This window comes from Eleutherodactylus coqui, chromosome 8 (genome assembly GCF_035609145.1).
Source record: "Eleutherodactylus coqui strain aEleCoq1 chromosome 8, aEleCoq1.hap1, whole genome shotgun sequence".
NCBI classification, from domain to species: domain Eukaryota; kingdom Metazoa; phylum Chordata; class Amphibia; order Anura; family Eleutherodactylidae; genus Eleutherodactylus; species Eleutherodactylus coqui.
The window spans coordinates 128,021,283-128,040,715 of record NC_089844.1 but is presented as its reverse complement, the minus strand read 5'-3'; the positions used below and the strand labels follow the sequence as shown (position 1 = coordinate 128,040,715).

Here is a 19,433-nt window from a genome sequence, read left to right as displayed (position 1 = left end):
TTCTCTCCACTACTGGACCGGTCTTCTTAAGGGATACAATACATGACCGATGCGGCTTCATTCAGCCCAATAGATGTGCAGCAAACATGGAGGCAGCGGATGGTTCAGTTCTTCCTGGCCCAGCTGGCGAAGTCTACTTACAACAGGACAAGGAGATTCTCTGCTTTCTTCTCTTCTCATCAACAGCAGCTTTTTCTTCCAATAGTTAGAGCAACTAGGCGCCATTTAGTTAATAGCATTGATAACACAATGACCAAAAGGGTCTGACAACAGAAACCAGAGGCATTTTGCAGACATAAATTCATTACAAAATTACCGTATATACTCAAGTATTAGCCGACCCGAGTATAAGCCGAGTCAAAAAGTTTTACCACAAAAAATTGGTAAAACCTATTGACTCAAGTATAAGCCTAGCTATACTCGAGTATATAGTAGGTCAAAAAAAGCAATACTCACTTATCAGCTGGCGTCTGTGTCCCCAGCGCGATGCTCTCCCCGGCGGTGCGGCAAGCTGCTGCAGTCTTCTCCCCACTGTCTTCTCCCAGGCTTGCTTTTGAAATCCCCACCGTCAGCACTGTGATTGGTGCTCGATAAACCAATCACAGCCATTCAGAATGACATCACCGAATGTCTGTGATTGGTTTATCAAGCGCTGACTGTGATTGGCCGGCGCTAGATCCAATCACAGCGCTGACAGCGGGGATTTCAAAAGCAAGCCAGGGAGAAGACAGTGGGGAGAAGACTGCAGCAGCTTGCCCCGCGGCCGAGGACAGCATCGCACCGGGGATACAGATGCCGGCTGATAGGTGAGTATTGAAGGTTTTTTTGTTTTTTTTTAACTCACTCGAGTATAATCCGAGGGGGGCTTTTTCAGCACATTTTTTTGTGCTGAATAACTCGGCTTATACTCGAGTATATATGCTACTTAATTTATCAACAGCCACATTTTCCAGGTCAACTCCTCCTATATCCGTACAGATACATCTTTACAGCATAGGGTGCATAAGTGCACGCTTGTATAACAGAGACACAATGTATTACACGGGTTCATACGTCCTGTGATATAGGAGCAGTTGGACTTTTGCTCTTGTACTCAGGGGCTTGGTTCATTACAGCATAAATATATACAGTACATATAGAGGGCTGATCCATAAAGTGTCTGAGAGTTTGCCCGTCTAAGCAGACAGAGATAGATAGATACATAAGGAGGATACCTATATACCAAAATTCAGAAGATGTCCATAGAATGACTGATTCTTCTAGTGACATTTACAGACCGTGGATTTATGGAGTTATTCTCATGATCCTTGGCCCAGCTGTTGAGCTTTAAAATGATGTGGCCGATCATATGACCATTGTGGTGCTCTGTACCAGAAGGCAGGAGCCTATCGTAAAATAAATGAATGCAGCTGTCTCAGACAGGAGGCTCTTGGACATTACACTCTCAGTAGGGGTTGGTAATTTGGAGAGGTGGAGATCTGCTGAAGTAAGGGTTCATGTACAATGTGTATGGACCTTGTATGGTAGAACATTGCAGACAGTGAGGTAAGGGCACATTCACAAATTTCCCTGTGACCCCATTTGATTTCCATTGTTCAGCTCTGTCCTCAGAGCAAAACAATAAAAATACTTTAAATGCCAGATCGGACACATACTGGGCCTGAACAGTGCCAGATGGACCCCATTGACTACAATAGGATTCGTCCAGTTTCTGGCATTCCGACCAGCATTTTCCCAGACAAAATACTGCAGTATGCTGTGCTATTTCATCCAGTATTTTATGCCGTATATGTGCCGAAGCCTCAATGTGAATACACCCTAAGGCCTCATGTCCACGTGCGGGCTGGATTCCGCCTGCAGGAGCCCGCAGCGGGATCCAACTCTGCACACAGCCATGGACATTTTCTGACCTGTTGGGATGCGGTGCGGGTCTTCCCTGTCCCGGACGGATCTTCTTTCTTCTGCACGGTGGATGCAGCATCAGCTGCGGGTGTGCCATGGAGCGGACAGCTTCCATTGACTTCAGAACAATGGTCGCCAAATCAAATCTGCATGCTTTAATTAATTTGCAGATACCCTATGGGTGACCTGATTTGCAGATCTCCTGCGCGGATTCCGCAAGTCAAATCCGCCCGTGGACATGCGTTGTTAGAGGTTTCTTAGCTAGACTAGACCCCTTTCTAAACAATAGGGGTGTGTAAATAATACATTTTCTACCTAAAAAAATGGGAAAAAATTTGGAGTCTGAATGTCAGGAATGAAAATTCCTTGGCAATTTTAACAATATATTTTAAGTCACTGTAGAGGTTCATTCCAAACTGCAGTTCAGCCACCTCTGTGGTGTATGGTGCTCAGTGAGGGGCATATCTTTGATAGGGGCAGACCATGTGACTGTTATGAGGCCCATGGTCAGAGCGATGTCTGGTACTAAACTGCTTCTCCTGCTTTCCAACTCTCTGTACCACCATAGTGTTCTTATGCCATCATCTGTAGGGAACATTGCTGCACATACATTTTCAGAGCTCTCAGTGTGGGTGGGGCCCATTATAAACTAATTATGTGGGCCCATGATTTCTGTGTATACCACTGCCCTTAACATTGAAATGGCCGCAGTCTGCCCATATCCTGGTTGCTATCCGGCAGCACTCCACTATTAGCATCTTATTCCTATAAGCATACCTGCAATGAACATAAACGTTGGATATCCTCTTTTGTTTCCTGGGGGCATGAGGCTAAAAAACAGGTAAGTGCAGAATGCTTTAAATGGAATATTTATTTAATAAAGTTCTCTACATTTAGTCTTGATTCCTTTACTATATCACTACATAAAGATGTACGTAAAGACTAAACATAAAACAACTTTAGTTAGAAAATGATTACGTAAACCTACATACAATGAAAAAAGCATTTAAAGAAAGTCTGCCACTATGTTTTACAGCCATGAACTACTCTAATGGGCATATAGCCGAAAAGACACAGATTCTAAAGATATAGTTATTATTTCTGAACTCACTTTCCAGTAAGCCGGCAAATGACCCATACTCTGTATTCTAATGAAGCATCTAGGAGTCCACTGTAGTATTTCTCTGAGCCATGGGGGACACGTTACAATGTAGAGCACAGGCTGTTTGAAGGCTTACTGCAGGAGAGTGAAAGTGAGTTCAGAAAAAACAACTACATCCCTAGAATCTGTCTCTTCAGCTATTTACTCATTATAGTAGTTTGTAAGAGGTTGCTGGTGGTAGCTTCTCCTTTAAAAACATAGATGCAGACCTAATGCTTGAAAAACAACCCTCTTTTTTTACACGACAGTGGCACAAATTTTTGAAGATTAGAAACACTATCTTTTCTCCTTAGGGAGAGTACCTAGACAGTGAGTGAGGAGACTCAAAAGGCCATTTATGCTCTTTTGTGAGTAATATGCAAATAAGGAAGCTAGAATAATACCTCCACAGTGCCACCTATTGTAAGGCAGAATTTCTTCAAGCCAAAGTCAGACTCTTTATACAAGCCTTGTAACAATGACTGGGAATTAAAAGCAAAGCCAGACTCTATATACAGACAGCTGTTTCTGTGTGTTTGCCCTTTATCAGTGCGCAGTAGGAGTCTGGCTTTGCTAGTTAGAGGCCTGGGATGGAGGGTCAGAAACACTATCTATTCTCCATACGGAGAGCACCTAGACCGTGAGTGATGAGACTCAAAAGGCCATTTATGCTCCTCTGGGTAATATGCAAATAAGGAGACATGCAAAAAATGCAAAAAGGAGATATGCAAATATTGCAACAGTTTTAAGATTACAAACATGTTAAGTGGAACATTATGCTTGATGGTTACAGATGACATTGGTAGGCAGAAAAACTTAGTGGTTACAGTTTACTTCAGGAGGTACAATAAGATTGATGGTTGTTAGTCACTCTGGGTGGAACTGAACACTTGAATGTTCTAGATCACAAGTTCAACAGTTTTTCACACGATGCATATTTCAATACAGACTGGTCAAATTTAACTTCACAGAGACCATAGGTCAGGTTTATCTACACACAGTCCACAAAAACTTAACATAGATAAATTAGATAATGCAGAAGAGTAATTCTACAGACTTCCCAGGAGGAGGGACACTTTTATGTTTAAACTGTTTTATTAAACTTTTGCAAATTAAATAAACCATATCAAACAGGCCTCACAGGACCATATAATAATGTAGAACATGAGACAAAACATGTACATAATTAACTTTAAACCATCACTATTGGTTATTACTTTCTTGCATGGTGATGTGTAATGTTAAATTGATTATTAATATATAATAGTATGTGTATACCATATACTGTGTTCAAAATTATAGCACTAAGTCAACATTTATGTATGTAGCAGGCAGGGGTGCTTTCAGCGCCTCAGTTAAATCAGAGGGATTAAGGGATAATGCCTTAATTATGAGCTTTTCTAAATTGAAGCACCAGACGGAGACCTCTGGGGACCCCCCTGCAGCTAACGGTTCGAGTATCGAAGCAATCTCACTGTCCATTGTCTTGTGTCAGATCAGTATGATGCTTATTAACATTGAACACTCTAATATTTTCAGCAATGGTCTGTCTGTGTACAAGGAAAGCTATAAAGGAGGAACACTTATGCAGTTGGGTTTATTCCCAAAGCTCCCAGCACCAATCCATCCAACCACCAACTTGGGTTGTTAAAGGCCCTAAGACAGCCAGTCTCCTGATATACCCTGGTCATTAGTCTTTCCCAGCCTGAAGCTAATCTCCTCCCTTCCCTGATCAAGCTATAGCCTTCCTCGAGGCTGAAGCCTTTCACAACCCAACCCACTTGAGCTCCCCACAGGGTTGACATTCCCCAAAGCTCATGGAGACCTCTTAGAGTTGACCACCCAAGGGCTGAAGATGTTCTCACCTCCACACTGCCTCAGCGATTCTTACGTTCCCAGCACCGAAGGTACTCTCAACCCACTCCACCTAATGTCACTTATTTTCCCTGTAAGCTCACAGTCTCCATTCCAGTGATAATACTCCAGCTTTGCTACATTGTACTCTTTTGACACTTTGGTCCTTGGGGTCCCTGCAGAACTCAGGCACTCTGTTGCTTGTCTGGCCTCCAGGCTACCAATATTCTCATGATGGACAAAGCCAGACCTAATTGTTGCATAGGCACAACAGGTTTTCCAGGCACCTCACTACACATCCTCAACTTGGCGTCAAACCATTCTTTTGTATGCACTCTTTGTACCCTTATAGCAGTGTTGTGGTGCAGCATTTCACGCACCTGCATCAGGCTCTTCCTACTTACATTCCTACTGTTGGCTATCATGACAAGACATGACCGCACCACCACATACCATGCACTGCCAGTCCAAGATACATCAAAGTTCATGGTTCAGAGACAATGCAGGGCATAATACCTTAGAGTACAAGTCAAAATACATCACACACACAACATACATATACAAGTCAGAAACATCACAACACCAATAAAGATGTTCTCACCGAGATATGTGCACAGTCTTCTCCATCCCTGTCACAAAGTTCATGAATATGTTTCTTACATTAAAGTCCATTGTTCTCACAGTTGCCCTTTATAGGATAGCCTTTGCTTTCGCCAGGTGCATCTCACAGGGGCTGAGCTGGAGCATACTGTATCCACCCCATCAGTAATATGTCTCTCCAGCAGCAGGACTCTTTACAGACTCTTCTGTGGTTCCTCCTTCGTCAAGATGTCTTCTGTTCTTTAGGCCACCTGCATACTGTTCTTTAGGCCACCTGCAATGCAATTTCCTCTACACGAGCGGAAATCGACTGCAAGGAGAAATCACGGCATGCTCCATTTCTGTGCAGATTCCGCATGGATGACTTCCATTGAAGTCAATAGAAGACGTCCGATCCGCAATGACATTGCGAAAAGGTAGCCAATTTTCGCTAGGCGATGACGAGGAAAAAGCAGAAATTAAAAAACAAAAATCTGTGCTGCGTATGTCTGATGGCTCGCCGTGCAGACCATTCGCAGTACAGATAAAAAGGCTTCAGGACAGGTATGCGCAGATGCCGGCTGGAATCTGACCCACCATGTGCAGTTGGCCTTAGGCCACCTGCAGAAGACTGGATCGGATCCGGCAGCGCGAGCACTCACTTCTCCCGCGGCCCCGACTCTCTCATGTGTCGGCTGCCAGGCAGCCAGCGCATGAGCAGAGCAGGGCCGGTGGCCGGTGAGTGACGTTTCTGTGCCGGGAAATAGAGCATGCCGCAATTTGTTTGCCGCGCGAGATTTCTTGCAGACAAACCGCAGCCGTCTGCATAGGATTGTGTTTGTTAACGCAATCCTATGGCAGCTTCCAGCGGCGGAAATCTCGCCGCGGAATTTCCGCTCGTGTGCAGGCGCCCAAAGACTGAATGGTGAGCGAGAATTATTTGCTTCTTGCTCTTCATTCATTTTCCTGCTGGCATAAAAATCATTGTTGGCTCATTCACTTCCCATTCTATTTAAACAGAGTTCATTCAGTCTTTCACATTCACTTATGTGAAACACTAAATGATACTAAATGATTCCCATTGAACGAGTCACTGATGAATCTGCATGTCTAAACAAGCTGCATGAGAGCTAACAAGCTAGGGATGTGGTCCATGATAAGAACTCATGCTGAGTTCTTCGTGGGCAGCACTGATAACATTGGAGAACATTGTGATGTATTTAGAGAACAGACCACCTGCTGTTCTCTAAATACATGCAAATAAAGCTAGTTAGCGTCTAATAGGCTGATTAGCCCATTAGTAGCTAATGCAAAATGATCACTCAAAACTGTCAGTTTCTGACGAATTTTGAGCTATCATCTGTGTGTGTAAATGGGGCTTTAGTGTCTGATGACAGCTGACACCTTTAGCCTGGAGAACAATCAGCATGGTCTCCAGGCATGTGAAGGATGTACAAAAACTGAATTTAGGAATATCCTTCCAAATTTGAAAAATTGCTGTGGCAAGCCAGGATAACTAGCCTACGGATCACTGACCTCTCCGAAAACAATCCAGACACTTGGATTTCTTTTAAGTCTGGTGCCTGCTAGTTTTATTCCAGATCACCATGAGCAAATCCATGCGCACAGCATACAACACAAAGTTCATATTCCGCACCCCACCTGGGTGTGAGTTGAGGGTTGTCATTCAGGTCCGACTCGAGGCCTCTGCTGGTCCACCCTGGACCTCAGGCTTGCAGCCCTTCCAGCTCCACTGAGCTCTAACCTCCCACTAAGTGTGGCAGGAACTGACACTTTTATCTTTAGTTTCTGCTACACCCACAGGTACCCTCTCAGGTTCCAAGATGCCTGTCTTTAGCCCTCTCCAGGCCATTCTGTATACTGCACTCCTACTAAGCCTCGTAACATCTTGAAAAAAAACATAAAAAAGAAAGTTAAAAAACAATACCAGCATAGCATGGACATATGGTAGATGTTATTTATTAACTGGTGTGTGCAGTATGATTGAGCAGAAGTTTTTTTCTACATAAATGCAAAACATACCAATCAAAATTTACCATGGAGATAAAATAAAATGTGTCATGAAAAAACAATCTCAGAATCACTTGAAGAAGTAATAGCGTTATCAAAGTTATTACCCCATGAAGTGAAACGTGAGGTTAGAAAAATTGGCCTTGGCCACATAGGCTAAAACTGGTTCGGGTGTCAAGTGGTATGTTAATGCACATGGTTTTTCATTGCAGTATTTTTGCTACAGCTATAAAACGCAGCAGAAACACCAAGTATGAATGTAGCCTCATAGTGGTTGCTCATTCCTCATTGCAGGTTCAATTTATGTTAAAGGGAAACTCTGGCCGGATGTCTCCCGGCATGTCCTATGGATTAACTCTAATTTACCATGACCCATGTGTAGGTGTGTACTGGGCAGTGAAGGGATTAAATATCTTGAACATATCTTCCCTGAGACCTCTCACTTCTCTTCGTATATATATTTACAGCAAGAGCCTAATCTACCTCCCTCAGGTTTCTAAAAATACCTGCGGCTTCATCGTGCCCTTCAGTCTTCATTTAGGAGCTTGTAGATCTCTTTATTTAGCTCAAAATTAGAAGTTTTATTGAGAACACCTATTTGTATAGCGCCAATTTATTTTGCAGCGCTTTCAGGTAATTTATTTATTTATTACTCATTTTACTGACCTCAGAAGGATGGAAGGCTGAGTCAACCTTGAGCCGGCTACCTGAACCTGCAGGGATTGAACTTGCAACCTTCAGGCCGTGAGTGAGAGTTTAGGACTGCATACTGCTGCTTTAACACTCTGCGCCGCATACACACAGTCAATAGTGAGACTCCCACAAAAATGGGACTTGCAGCAATTTTTCAAACTCGGACCACCGGTCAGAGTGAAAAATCACTTACGTACATGAACCTTTTTAAATGAATAAGTTATTTTCCCATGCAACAACTTCCGTCCATAAGTCCTAGTAGTTCAGATGAGCCTAGGTGCAACTAAATTCAGTGACACAGAGTGTTGTTGCGCCTGAACGAGGGGAATTTCTTCCCCTTCGCCGGCTTCTCAAATTCTGCGCTAGAGTGCAGGAGTTTGAGATTATCACGTCCGCATAAGGGGGGGGGGGGGGGGAGTTTGTCTTAATCCGCCCTAAATGGAATACCGAGGCCTCTTTCACATGACAATTTTCTGCAGCAAAGTTACATGCGTCAAAAATCGTGTCTAATAGAACCAATGGTTTCCTATGGAATCCTTCAGATGAATGATTTGTAGTCATATCAAAAAATCGCACCCAGAAAGATAGGACATCAGCAGTGGAACTCAGCAACTAAAATTCCCTGCTGCGCTAACAAATAGATCTTGACCTATCTTGCTGCAGAAAATTGCAGAAGCCTTCATTGACTCCTATGGGAGGCTATGCGAGCCAGCCCACAAAGGGAGATGGAGGGATTTCCCCGCAGTGGGGAGAGAAAGAGAGCAATGAAGGGAAACCCTGGGAGAACCCCTTTCCCTGCCAGGGACTCCCTTCATCTCAGCGAAACTGTAAGGATTCCCCTGCAGTGGGGGAATTCCCCAGCAGCAAAGCTGGAGGAATATCCCCACAGCAGTGAGAGAGGGATTTCCCTGCAGGGGAGAAGGAGGAAATCTCCCATAGTGGGGAGAGAGGGGTTCCTTGGCAAGGGAGCTAGAGGGATATCTCTGCTGTGGGGATGGAGGGATTCCCCAGCAGCGGAGGAGGATTTCCCTGTTCTCTATCGTGTGAATGGGCAATTTAACCACTAATTATGCTCGGGACTTGAAAGCGGGAAATCGTCCTGTACATGCGATTTTCACATGTGTGAAAATCCCATCTTATTCTGTAAGGAAAACACATCGCAGCTGCATGAAAGTGAGATACAATTTTTGTCGGCTCCTATAGGAAATAATGGGCGACTCTTGAACAGAATTTCACAAAAATAGGACATGCTGCGATTTTTCATTTTTGCACTATGGGTGTGAGCAAAAAATTACTCCTTTAAATTAACCCATTAAAAATAATCAGTTCTATTCACATGCGAGTTCTGTGCATCTCGCAACACACAGAACTAGAGCATGAAAAACACCCATGTAAATGCACCCTATAAATTTATTTCTAGCGTGTATTATACTCAATAATTTCTGTTTTTGTTGCCAAGGGGCCCTTTTTCCATTTCACTCCACTTAAAAATTATTAAAAGTTTTCCAATGCATTATATAATGCATGAAATAGTATCATTACAAAATACAACGTGGGTCAGGAGGGGTGTTGTGTCTCCCTATGGGCTCTTACACACCTGCGTTCTTCTGGTGCGTTCTTAACATTAGAAAGTCCCATTGACAATCGTGTGAAAAAAATGCAAAAATATTGCGTGAAAAAAATGCGCAAAAAAATTGCAAGTGTGCCCGAGCCCTAAGGAGAGCACCCAAAAAGTGTGGGGAGACACCTAGGGAGTGGTTAGGGGGATCGCATAATCTCTAACCAAGGAGAGCACCCTAGGTGTGGGCACACCTAGAAGGTCAGTGAGGAGACTTATGAGGCCATGCAAGCTCCTCTGGGTAATTTAAGGAAGATGGAATTACTACCTCTGCAGCGCCACCTATTGGATGGCAGCATTCCTTCATATCAATGTCAGATGCTTTATACAGGTCATTATAACAATGATTGGGTCATAGTAAACTAAGCCAGAAAAGCAACTTGTCCCACAAAACAATTCCTCATATGCCTATATTGATGGAAATATTAAAATTATTATTATTAAGTTTTTTTCTATTGATGACCAATCCTCAGTATAGGTCAGTAATAGATGATCGGGGCGGGGGAGGGAGGGGGAGGTCTGCCACTCGGGATCCCCGTTGATCAGCTGATTCTTAGGTCTGCTATTACTATGAACAGCTCAAAACGAAGATTGTGCTTTCCGTAGTGCAGCAGCCGGAGTTGGTATTGCAGGTGCAGCTCTCATTGATTCCCATTGTCTAATGATTTCTGCATCTGATTTTGCGGACAGTATTAGGGCGTGCAGTCCATTACCAGATTGTAAGAAAAGAAAAATGGAATATTGCCCAGTGTTCTCCACTATCTAGGGGCCTCCTTTAAGCAATACAAAATTTATTATATGTGGCAAAAGGGCGGATTATGTATATTGTACTAATTCAATGCTCCTGTCTGCTTTCCTATAGAAGAAATTCATGTGGAGTGGATAAGCAGCCGCCAGACGATGTAGACTTTGCTTATCGCCAAGTTGAACAAATCCATGTAAGCCCCATTTAGACCCAACGATTCTCGCTCAAAATTTGCTCAAAGCCGTCTTTTGAGCAAGAATCGTTGGGTCTAAATGTACAGACATTATGCAGTTTTCGTGCACGAGCCGTTCCTCACTCAATTCTAGTTTTCTAGAATTGAGCGATGAACTCTTATCAGTGGTGCCGGCTGTTATCACAGTCGGCAGCACTGATAAGATTTTTTTGAGCTCGCGTCCTGCTGGTAGTTCACAACATGACGCGAGCTGTAATCGCGGAGAACAATACAGCTGTTTGCTTATGCAAAAGCAGCAGTATTGTTCGCCGAGTGATAGCGGCAGTGTCCGGCTCCGCCTGCATAGCTCTTAAGTAGCTACTTAGCTACTATAGACTATGCAAAGATGATCGCTCAAAGCTGTCAGTATATGTGTCAGTGTACTTGGGGTCTTAGAATCCAACATGTCAAACCTTGTGTTCCCCAAGTGCAGATAGTGGGAGACAGTAGGACTTTCATACACATAAGATTGTAGTCAATCTTCCTTGTCCAAGTAGGTAATCCTATCCAATCTTTTGGTTTTTGGAAAGCCATATGACATACCCTATAATCAAGACATTTTTCACACAGCTGGCTATTTTGGGGGTTATAGCTGAGGTCTGCCTACGACTATCCAAATATGCTAGGAGTCGCAGTTTTGCTACAGCTGAAGAACTGCATGTTATTGAGCACCACTGTAGGCTGCAACTAAGACTAATATTAATGTAACTTGATAATGGGACAGTGCAACCTCAGGGTCAAACTGCAAGGAGCAATGGTGGCATATACTATCATTGTAAAATACATTTCGATTCTCCCAAGAAACTTAGGAAGCACTGACGAAGACATGTAAAATGATGGCATCTACTGTACTTTGCAGTGAGGTGCTGCTTCTAGCTTGCTTCATCACCTACAGTGTTTCTTACTATATGCACTTGTATATTGTGCACATTGAAGACCATGAAAGGAGTGTGATCCAGCTCTTCAGATTCTGATATAAGATTGTTGACTAAACCATCATTTACATTCCAAGTGGAGTATAAATAACCAACTCATTAGCCAGCAAGTTTTACAGCCCAGCTTAGGAAGAATTGCTATGTGACAGGGTCTTCTGTGCTACTGTATATGGTCTGAGGGTGGTGTTTAGAGGGTATATAAGCAGTGTCCTATGAGGGGGCAAGCACAAGTCACAGATTTCCACCACTAGAGCAGTTACCTAAGGTGAGTTACATGCTCTCCGCTCTCTCAAGCTCTGGGATTCTATCTTGGTCCAACATGGAAGAATTTATACGAATAAGACTATTTCCAATACTGACATCCAAGGATTAGACTGGAAGGAGATCTCCTATGAATTTTGGACTACAGTTATTGCAAAGGAATAACTTTTTATGGGCTAGCAACAATCAGCAACATCCTTCTGGTTATTTGCCATAGACTCAACTGCCATGGCCAGCAACATTTTGCACTTGGATTGTTTCCTCATAGAGAATGTCTGGAAAAACAGACATCCTTGTTTAGGGGGTTCTTCTTGTTATAGAATGGAGATATTTTTGTATTAGGTCTTTATATGCTGTATAACATATGGCTGATTTAACTGAAATATTGTTCTTATTGCACATGGTTGATTGCAATGCTATAAATGCTGTAGTAGAATATGAACACTTAGTTATATACTCAGAACTCAAAGGTTTTCGCAGAGGTGTTGTTCAATTACCATTATGAATATTGTATTGCTATAATACATCAACTTTCTGATCCATTGCAATTTTATGACAAAGGTTTAAAATGTCTTATTTAACATTTGTCTCTTAGCAGATAAGAAGATGGCTTCTTTTTCTGGTATCCTCAGTGAGGCTGACATCGCTGCTGCTATCAAGAGCATGGAAGGTACTGTACTATCTGATATCAGCAACTTGGTCTATCATCACTCCTCATCTTCCAAGCTAATATAACTAGGACATTAGGGTCAAGTTAGAAACTAGAAGTCACAATGTCCCCTGGTGGAGAAAAGGATAACTGCTATTACACAGTGCAAGAAAATATCTGATTGTTACTGTGGTTTTACAGGATTTTTATGTTGTAACTAGGTAATATATTGACATTACTCCATGGAAAATGTCTAATATGCTGCAGAGCAAAGATTAAAAGATTACAACCAGGTATACGTTTAGTAAAAGCTAAAGTATGTCTGGTTCAAATATACATATTTGCAAGGCAACATTTCAGATAACTATAACTTTTCTTTCTTTCTTTCTTTCTTTCTTTCTTTCTTTCTTTCTTTCTTTCTTTCTTTCTTTCTTTCTTTCTTTCTTACTTTCTTTCTTTCTTTCTTTTTCTCTCTCTTTCTTTCTTTTTCTCTCTCTTTCTTTCTTTCTCTCTCTTTCTCCATATCTATCTAATAGATACCCCAATTATTTTCTTTCAGCCAAGGAGTCCTTCAACTACAAAACTTTCTTTGCCAAGTCTGGTCTGAGCAGCAAGTCGCAGGCTGAAGTCAAGAAAGTCTTTGAAATCCTGGACCAGGACAAGAGTGGCTACATTGAGGAAGATGAGCTTAAGTGAGTACAGATATCAGCACTGATGAGATAAATAGGTGGCAGGGAAAACTAGAATGATTGACATGGATTGTACCGTAAATAAATGTAGAATTTGGTTAACTGCTTTTATGGGTATGAGATTGGCAGCTTTTAATTAGCTAAATCTTTTCTCACATGGGTTAGTATAATAAGACATAGAGTAATTCTATGACATTGTTACCCTATCTCTTCTCATGTCCAGGCTCTTTCTAAAGAACTTCCAAACCGATGCTAGGGAACTGACTGACTGTGAAACCAAGGCCTTTCTGTCAGCTGGTGACTCAGATGGTGATGGCAAAATTGGAGTTGAAGGTAAATATGGCGAATTCTCTTATATATAATACGGAAGATGCTTATGCCATAATCCTTCATAATTCGGCTGACCTTCTCATCTATCATATTTGGGAGGCAGATATAATTTATCACTAGACCTACAACATATAAGAGTACCACGTAAAGGGGTATGACATTGAAATAATATCCACAGGATACTTCTTTGACTATTTCCATAACTTCCATAAACTTCAATATAAGGGGCCACACACATAGGCAGCCACCTCTCTACTAAGTCTCCTCCTGGATTCTTCTGATCGCCCCCTCAGCTTGCAGGGTGGTTTACAACGAACCTCCTATTCTCCAAGCAGGAGCATTGTGTTAACACGAATTTGGAGTGATGCATTGCATTACTAAATGTTTTTTCATTTATGCTATTATTCTTTTTTTTTTTTTGCAGAGTTCCAAGCTTTGGTCAAGGCTTAAGTGAAACTCTTAAAGAATGATCATAGAATTACAACTCACCCCATTTATCTCGTTAAACTGAAGTGCTGATGGAACCCGGGTAATAAAATCAAAGTTTGCCCTGTTGAAAAAGATGGAATTCTGCTCCAAGATCTACAAGAAAAATGCAGTGTCACCTCTTCGATGAGAGATGTCTACAATGCCTTCTTCAACCACCAACATCAGGATCCCGGAGCTTCCACAGCTCGCAGTTTAATTCAGAGACATGACAGTGCCTCAGCCTATTTATTTATATATTTTTTATATTGATAATGCATTGCCGACTGTTTCTAATATTACACCTTTTGTAAATCCACACACTGTTGATACCAAATGTTGATGTGCTAAAGTAACAAGAACAATGTAAACACAATGCTATCAATAAAAACCATGTTTTGGGATCAGATTTTATTGTATTTTCTGTTCTTAGAACCAAAATGCCCCAAAAGAGTTGAGCAGTCATTTAAAATAACTTCTCACAGTATATTATTGGGTTGCTAAATAAGCAATTCCCAAAAACAGCACTATGTTCTATCCCTTTAGCCTCAGGAGCAGTAATAGGAATAGCAGTCCCATCCGAGCCCTGGTGGGTGCCCAAAGTCTCCAATGTTAAATAAGACACCAAATAGCACATGGTAGATGGGAATCCTGAATGTATGCCATTTCCTAATGATTACACAAAAGTTCCCTAAATGTTTGAAGAATATAAAATGACATTTGTGAAGCTGCTCAGGTTATAATTACAATGGGTTCTGTTCTACATGCAATTGTACCCCAAACATGCCTAAATATAAGTATAGCGTGGATCTGGCCTTTTAACGCCTGATTGCCAAAACCAGAATTCTCCAATGCAATGGTAAAACTATAAAAGGAAAATTGTAGCCAAGCAAGATTTTCCAAAAATGTTATGTTTACTCTAAATGTGCATTTGTAATCATATGACTTTATTCTAAAAGTAGCCATGATGTGACCGAGGAATAATTGGTGTTAATCAGACTCTTAAAGAGTGAGAGAAAATGACTCAGCTCTCACCTAATTATCTTGGATATGACATCTGTCAGATATAAGGGTGCTTAGAATATCATAGATCTGTGCCAAGCACCAGCATAAGAGCAGTGTCCATCTAGGGACACCCTCCAAAGTTTACAGTTAAAAATCCCAAACACTAAGGGGGACATTGATTTAGGGCTATGTGCCAGCATTCTGATGTTAAAATAGTCACCAATTTTTGTACAATGTTACAATGTACTTATGCAAAAATTACGTGTTTTTGCCCTTTTCTGCCATCCTCACCAACCTTCTTAAAAATAAGGTGGACAGGTCACCTACGGCTTGAAAAATTTACTATAATTTATGCCAGAAGCTGTAGTTATTTATAATGGAAATAGCTGGCTTAGATTGACTTTCTGGTAAACTTCACCGCCAGAGATGTGCCAAATTTATTAAGACACGTGCTCCTCTTAATACATTTGGTGCATTTCATTTCAATGTAATTTAGATTAAGACCACCATATAAAATTCTGTAAATGTCTCCCTAAGGCTGGGTTCACAGGGGACGGATTTGCCGCGGAATTTCAATGCGGAATGTCCACACTGCAATTCCGCCCGCGGCTTCTAATCCCGGGATTAGCCAGAAAAGTGGACGAGATTTTGCAAAAACCTTGTACACATGCTGTGGCGAAGCCACACGAAAATTGACATGCCACGCAGAAAACAAAGATGTGTCATGTCAATTCCTTTTTCATTTCCGCAGCGGTCTCTCTCTGGGGAGAGATGGCTGCAGCGGACATGCGGACCTGGGTTTTGAAGCTGCGCTTATCCCGCGGATATCTTGCGGTTTTTCGATGCGGCCAAGCCGCAAGATTTGCTCGGGATTTTCATCCCGGGAGAACCCAGCCTTAGTGTTTTAATGCAAAAGAGATGCAGTTTTTGCACAGCAATGCTACTTTTATGTCCGAGCTGCAAAACACCTCATCCGAATCAGATGTAATTTGTTGTCCTAAAGGATACAGATACGCATTATATACTAACGTGGAGAACATACAACATTTATAACAAAACCAGGGAAGAGGAAATCTGACCCTAACCTACTAATACGATGAAACACTACCTAAGAGTGGAGAACCTGCCCTGAGGAAGGCAACCTTACATCAGGAACCTGGGACAACTCTGACTCTCCCTCGTTGGAAAATAAGGATAATATGCAACAATAAATAACAATATATGCAATATAGATTTTAAATAAATAAGCAATAAACCAGATGAAATACCTATTAGTCAGGGGATAGATGTTACAACACCTCAAATATCTTTAACATCCAACCAATTTATCTGACAGTAGAACAGGGCAGCAACCACCAACTTGACCATACACATCTTCAGACTGGAAGTATACCTGCGTCCTCAATGATGAGGAGTGGGAAAAAATGTATAAAGATAAGTGCTGATTAGCCAGCTGAGACACACAACTTCCATCCGATCAATCAATCCACATGCCAGCAGAGAAGGGCTCATATTGGTTTCCAATGTCAGGATGACACTGAGTATGCATCGGCGTTTGGATCAAATGGGCTTGGGCTGACGTTGTGATATTACCCAAGTCCCAATCGAACATGGTTGGAGAGCTGCGACAGGTACATTGTCTTCAGTGAACTACTTGCATACGGCCGATTTGAAAGTTGCCCTCCGAGATTCTATAGCACAACTCGCATCAGACAAGACTTGGGCATGCCATCTGTGTGCTGTCCGATGTGCTGAATACAGCACATTAACATGTGCTATTCTCTTCTGAAAATTGAATAAGAATAGGAAATGCTGGAATTTTTTTTTTTTACTTCGACTGTCAGTCTGTGTGAAAAAAGCCTGCGTGTATACACTAATTCGAATGAATGGGTGCTACCGTGTTTCCCCGAAAATAAGACAGTGTCTTATATTAATTTTTGTTCAAAAAGGTATAACTTTTTTATATGTATAGCTGCCTGGACACTATTTAAATTGACTTTTTAAATTAACTGTTAGCAGGGCTTAATTTTGGAGTAGGGCTTATATTTCAAGCATCCTCAAAAAGCCTGAAAAATCATTTTGCATCCTCAAAAATTCTGAAAAATCATGCTATGTCTTATTTCTAGGGTATGTCTTATTTTCAGGGAAACAGGGTATTTCAATCCGATTTTTGGACTGATTTTTCAGTTCAAAAAAACATTTATGTGTAAGTAGCCTTAGTGTTTCCAGTAGATTCACACAAGCAATATAGAGTGTAAAGTCACATTTTGCAGTTGGGTTTTTTCCCACTGATGTCCATGGGTGAAAAACAGACCCATTCATGCTAAACATATTGTGAAAGCAAAGGCACGGCAGAGGATCGAAGACCCACAGTGTACGGTGTGACCGGGAATGTGCCTATCTGGTCTGGTTTACCGGCTCCTTTACATAAACCTTTCGATATCAGTTCTATATTTGGAAGCCACACAGCTATAACCTTCAACATGTGAAACCGATACAAGCCCGTCTTCCCTTACAGCTCATGAATTTCTTCAGTTCTTACCACCAAAATCCTCAGATACATTTTACGATTTCAGCCATAGATCAGCGGAACTGAAAATAAAAGACGGACCAAAAAATGTCCAAGATTAAGGATCCACTGTAGAAGTCCAAGTTTTAGGGCTTAAATAGATGGGCATGTTTTAGTCCTGTTATGGGGCTGTGAAAATCAGGGCCGCATAACAAGATGAGACAAAAGCATTGATTTCATCGGCTTCATTTCCACTATTGGGATTCTTGTGGGTTAATAGTACCCGCGAGAAAATATAAGACTTGCCCCATCGTTCTCTCATGTAGTTAAAACTACGTGTGATAAAGATAGGGCAGGAGCTCTCCTCTTCTAACTCACGTGGAGACTGAATAGTCAAAAAAAACAGGTTCATCCGCTAATACGCTCCATAGCGGCGACTGTATTAGCGCATGCGCCCAACTGTTTTTGCCTTAGCTGCACCAAAAGGAAAAGTATGCCTTAGACCACAAGGGCTCACTCACACGGTCTTAGCATATTGAGTCGCATAAATACGCTACATATCTACGTGTCCGAAATATGTGTATTCCCTGCATATTTCAAGTTTTTTAGTCTCGTAAATGCGCAGTGATCATTTTATATTTACACGTGTAATAAGAAAAACTCAAGAAGGTGCAAGTGATTTCTCCTTCCTGTCTGCCTTTTTTTCACGCGCCTATTGACTCGCATGGGCAATTTAGGTCCATAATATGGACAAAAATAGGACATGCTGCAATTTTTTTCACGCGCATTAAAATGTGTGAGGAAAAACACGCGGGTCGGATCCGGCAGCGAGAATTCTCGCCGCGGGACCCGACCCGAGAGCCTGCAGGGAGGAGCGCGTACTCACCCGTGCCTGGCGGCCCCGGCTCTTTCATGTGCCGGCTGCCGCGCAGCCGGCGCATGCGCAGACCGGAGCCAGCGGCCGGTTGAGTGCGAGCCCCGCACAAAAATAGGACATGCCGCGGTTTGTTTGCCGCGGAGATTTCGCGCGGCCAAACCGTGGCCGTCTGCCTAGGAGTGCGTATTGTAATGCACTCCTATGCAGACTTTCAGTGGCAGAAATCCCGCGGGATTTCCGCCCATGTGCAGGCGGCCTTAGGGTGGTTTCACACAGCCGTATGCCCAGCTACGCTCGCCGGTATGAGAGTGCAGGTGTTTGACAAAAGTAGCGGGAAGATAGGTCCTGCCCTATTTTTCCTGCATGTCTTTTCTTGCCCGTACAATTATGGGGCTAGAATCCCGATAGTGAAAGCGAAACCACTGAAATAAGTGGTTTCGTTTGGTCCCGTTATGTGGCCGTGATTATCAATTCATGTGTTTAAGCCCTCAATGCTCCAATGCAAGTCTATGAGCTTTCAGCACTGTGTATTACATGCGTAAAAAACACGCAGGTAACACGCTGAGGAAATACTCCCATGTAGGTCAGCCCTTAGGTGTTCAATGGGGGTAGCACTCCTTCGGGCATCTATAGCAGACATTTGAGGTGACATCAGAGGCATTTATGTGGGACTCTTTTGGTATGGCACTAACAGGGACCCTCTCCTGTCATGTGCTATTTCTAATACTGCAGTCCTCTTATATGGCAAGAGGGGTCCTCACTCCAAAGTCTTGCCCAACATTATGCTATGCACTAATATACAGTTTATTAAAGACATTTATTTTAAAAAAATAGAGTTCTCTATATTAACCCTTTCTACTAGACTTGTCCTTTTTGACGCAATTTGGAAAGTCTAAGCTGTAGCCTCCGCATTTCCTT

General features: G+C 42.3%; 1 protein-coding gene across 2 annotated transcripts; it reads left to right on the top strand.

Annotated features, from left to right (window-relative positions):
• Positions 1-11,939: 11,939 nt before the first annotated feature.
• On the top strand, positions 11,940-14,533 carry LOC136577588 (parvalbumin beta-like). Of its 2 annotated transcripts, none has more exons than XM_066577514.1 (5): positions 11,940-11,995; positions 12,587-12,661; positions 13,200-13,332; positions 13,553-13,662; positions 14,084-14,533. In XM_066577514.1, the coding sequence occupies exons 2-5, from the start codon at positions 12,598-12,600 to the stop codon at positions 14,107-14,109; spliced, it is 333 nt and encodes a 110-aa protein (XP_066433611.1). In that variant the 5' UTR covers positions 11,940-11,995; positions 12,587-12,597; the 3' UTR covers positions 14,110-14,533. The 2 variants fall into 2 exon arrangements, with proteins under 2 accessions (XP_066433611.1, XP_066433612.1); XM_066577515.1 differs by having other exon boundaries at positions 11,961-11,995; positions 12,590-12,661.
• Positions 14,534-19,433: the final 4,900 nt, after the last annotated feature.

Excerpts from the sequence above, each read along its gene's own strand:
- LOC136577588 (XM_066577514.1), top strand. The coding sequence starts at position 12,598 with ATGGCTTCTTTTTCTGGTATCCTCAGTGAGGCTGACATCGCTGCTGCT. Across the intron at positions 12,662-13,199 it reads TGCTATCAAGAGCATGGAAG|CCAAGGAGTCCTTCAACTAC; the intron begins GTACTGTACTAT and ends ATTTTCTTTCAG. Across the intron at positions 13,333-13,552 it reads ATTGAGGAAGATGAGCTTAA|GCTCTTTCTAAAGAACTTCC; the intron begins GTGAGTACAGAT and ends TCTCATGTCCAG.